The following is a 2,459-nucleotide window of genomic DNA, read 5'->3' as shown; positions in this document are numbered from 1 at the left end:
CCCTTTTTTTTTTTTTTTTTTTTTTTTTTTTTTTTCTCCTTTTTTACATTTATTTAATAATATTTTATTTTCCATATTCATTTTGTTTCCTATCTGCCAAAACAACACGTGAATTTCTGAGCCAATTCTAAGGAATAACGACAGAAAATTAATTAATTATGAAGGAAATAATATTGGTTAATTAACATTTTTTAACATAATTATATCACGCATGAAAAATAAAGACAATTAATTATGGTGAAACATGAAAATTTAAAAGATTTTCATTTCGTCGCCAAAAAAATATCCCAAAATATATAAAAAAAAAATTATAATAATGATTTTTTTTTTTTTTTACAATTTGTAGATGATGAGGAAACAAGGGAGAACTGCACGCGAGTCGAATACGAGCAACTCGCCGTTTTCCCTACTCACCGAGTCCACTCCAACTCGGCCTTCCAGAAACGGGTCGGGTTTTTTCGCTTGCTTTGAGACCCGACCGGCGATGACCCGACAAACCAACATCGCTCTTCTTCCTCTTCCTCCGCCGGCGTTCTCGTGGGCTACCCCACTTCCGGCGAAAGTGCAAATCGCTGACGATGACGACCCTCTCACCCCGGGGAAACTCCACCCGGCGGCGGCGCTGCTACCGTCGTATTTTGCACTGTCGGATGTCGGACCCATGCAGTGAAACCTCATGACCTCGTTCCCGTCGGCGACAGAACGGGCATTCTCCTCGTCGGCGGGACATCCCATTGCCGCCTTGGCCTTGACCATTTCGCGATACTCTTCAAATCGTGCCACCGTCTTGGACCCGTTCTGGACCTTGAAAATCATCTCGACCTGACCCGTAAACGCCTTGGGGGTCCACCTCGTGTGGAAGATTATCTCGACGACGCTCCGTGAATTGTGGCCCTCCGGCAACTCCGAAAGCGCTGGAAAGAGGAGATCGTTGGGCCTTATTAATGAACGGGAGGAAACGCTGGTTCTGGAGCGGGTGCAGGGACTCGATCCGGGTTCTGATTTGGAGATTCTGGGAACAGGTTTTCTGTCGGGCGGCGAGGGTTTGGGCTTCTTGTTCTTTGATTTGGTGGTTTCAACGACGTCTTTGAGGCTCTGAACGCCCTTCCGACAGCTGGCACTGGGGATTAGATTCTTAGGGCTTGGATGATAAACGTCTTCGAAGACTCTGGATTTGCACTGAAGGGATTTGACCCACGCCATTAACGGAGCTCAATACAATGCCGCTGCCGCCGCCGTGGTACTGTCGTGGGAGATTTGCCGGAATCTTCTTTTCCTTTCTTGTCTGTGGAAAAGGGTAAAAAATGGGTCAAGTTGGGTAATGGCTGTGTCTCATCGTGCGTCGCTGTGTCTAAAGAAGTGGAAACGGAGGGAAAGTTGCAGGCGCTATATTAAATGGAGGTTTTTATTTACTACATCCACTGAAGAATACCAAATGACGAAACTGCCCCTCGTTTTTTATTTTATTTTAATAGTAATAATATCTTAGGGTTTGAAATTGAATTACTATTATTGTATTTGAAATTTAAACCTCGATGCATTAAAACATTTAAATTAGGCCAACTCTTAAAAATATTATTAAAATTGTTAACAACTAATTATCATTAAATTACTGTTTTATGAACATAATTGGACACATTTGACATTCCACTTACACTATCAATTCAAAAAATGTAAATCAAAATTTTAATATATACGTCAATAAAATAATAATTTAAAATTAAATTAACCAAATTTAACCAAACAAATTCTAAATGAAAATGGAATAAATGATTAGGGGGTGTTTATTTTTATTCATTTATTTATTTATTTATTTATTTATTTTGGTCATCTTATCTTTACCCACGTGGACCATGTCTGATTTTCTCGCAGAGAGAAGAAGAAGAACAAAAGGAAATGAAGTCTCAGCAAACAAAATTTCATCAAATGCGTTTCAGAGATTTGTGGTCCCCATGGCTTTTCTATGAATTCAATTGCATCCACATGATTAGGTCTCCATGGTGATTTTACTTTACGCCTTAACCGCACTGGATGATACCCCCCCTCATATTCGATTTAACTTTAATTTTAATTTATTAAACTAATTAATTCGAACAAAGCTGGTTCATTTTTTAATGTTAATTTATAAAAACCCCAACTCCCCCTATTTAATGCAGTTTAATTTTCATTAACATTTGTTCCTATAATATTTTCTTTTTAGGTTTAATATTTATAAATCATAGTTTATTATAAACTATAAATTAAAAGGTTGATGCACTTAAGTTTTATGGGTATATTTTATAGTAAATGTTTTAGTGGATTTCTCAAGAACTTCAATTCAGTGAACATGATGACATTATTAGAATTCTTTTGTAATCTTTACTTTTTCTCTTTTTTGTCTTTATTTTTCTTTTTCATTCTCACATCTACATATTAAAATCATGAGTCTACAACGATACATAACAAGTCAAAAGCATTTA

The 2,459-nt window shown here is 37.4% G+C and overlaps 1 protein-coding gene across 1 annotated transcript; it reads right to left on the bottom strand.

The window, feature by feature from the left end:
• Positions 1 to 320: 320 nt before the first annotated feature.
• LOC111490989 lies at positions 321 to 1,365 on the bottom strand. Its single transcript, XM_023139691.1, has one exon. The coding sequence runs from the start codon at positions 1,201 to 1,203 to the stop codon at positions 334 to 336; it is 870 nt and encodes a 289-aa protein (XP_022995459.1). The 5' UTR covers positions 1,204 to 1,365; the 3' UTR covers positions 321 to 333.
• Between the last annotated feature and the right edge of the window lie 1,094 nt (positions 1,366 to 2,459).

This window comes from Cucurbita maxima, unplaced genomic scaffold, assembly GCF_002738345.1.
Source record: "Cucurbita maxima cultivar Rimu unplaced genomic scaffold, Cmax_1.0 Cma_Scf00016, whole genome shotgun sequence".
Taxonomy (NCBI): Eukaryota; Viridiplantae; Streptophyta; class Magnoliopsida; order Cucurbitales; family Cucurbitaceae; genus Cucurbita; species Cucurbita maxima.
The sequence above is the reverse complement of the archived record's forward strand: the minus strand, read 5'-3'. Positions and strand labels throughout refer to the sequence as shown.

Bases quoted from the DNA above. Each gene is read 5' to 3' on its own strand.
- LOC111490989 (XM_023139691.1), bottom strand. From the start codon at position 1,203: ATGGCGTGGGTCAAATCCCTTCAGTGCAAATCCAGAGTCTTCGAAGAC.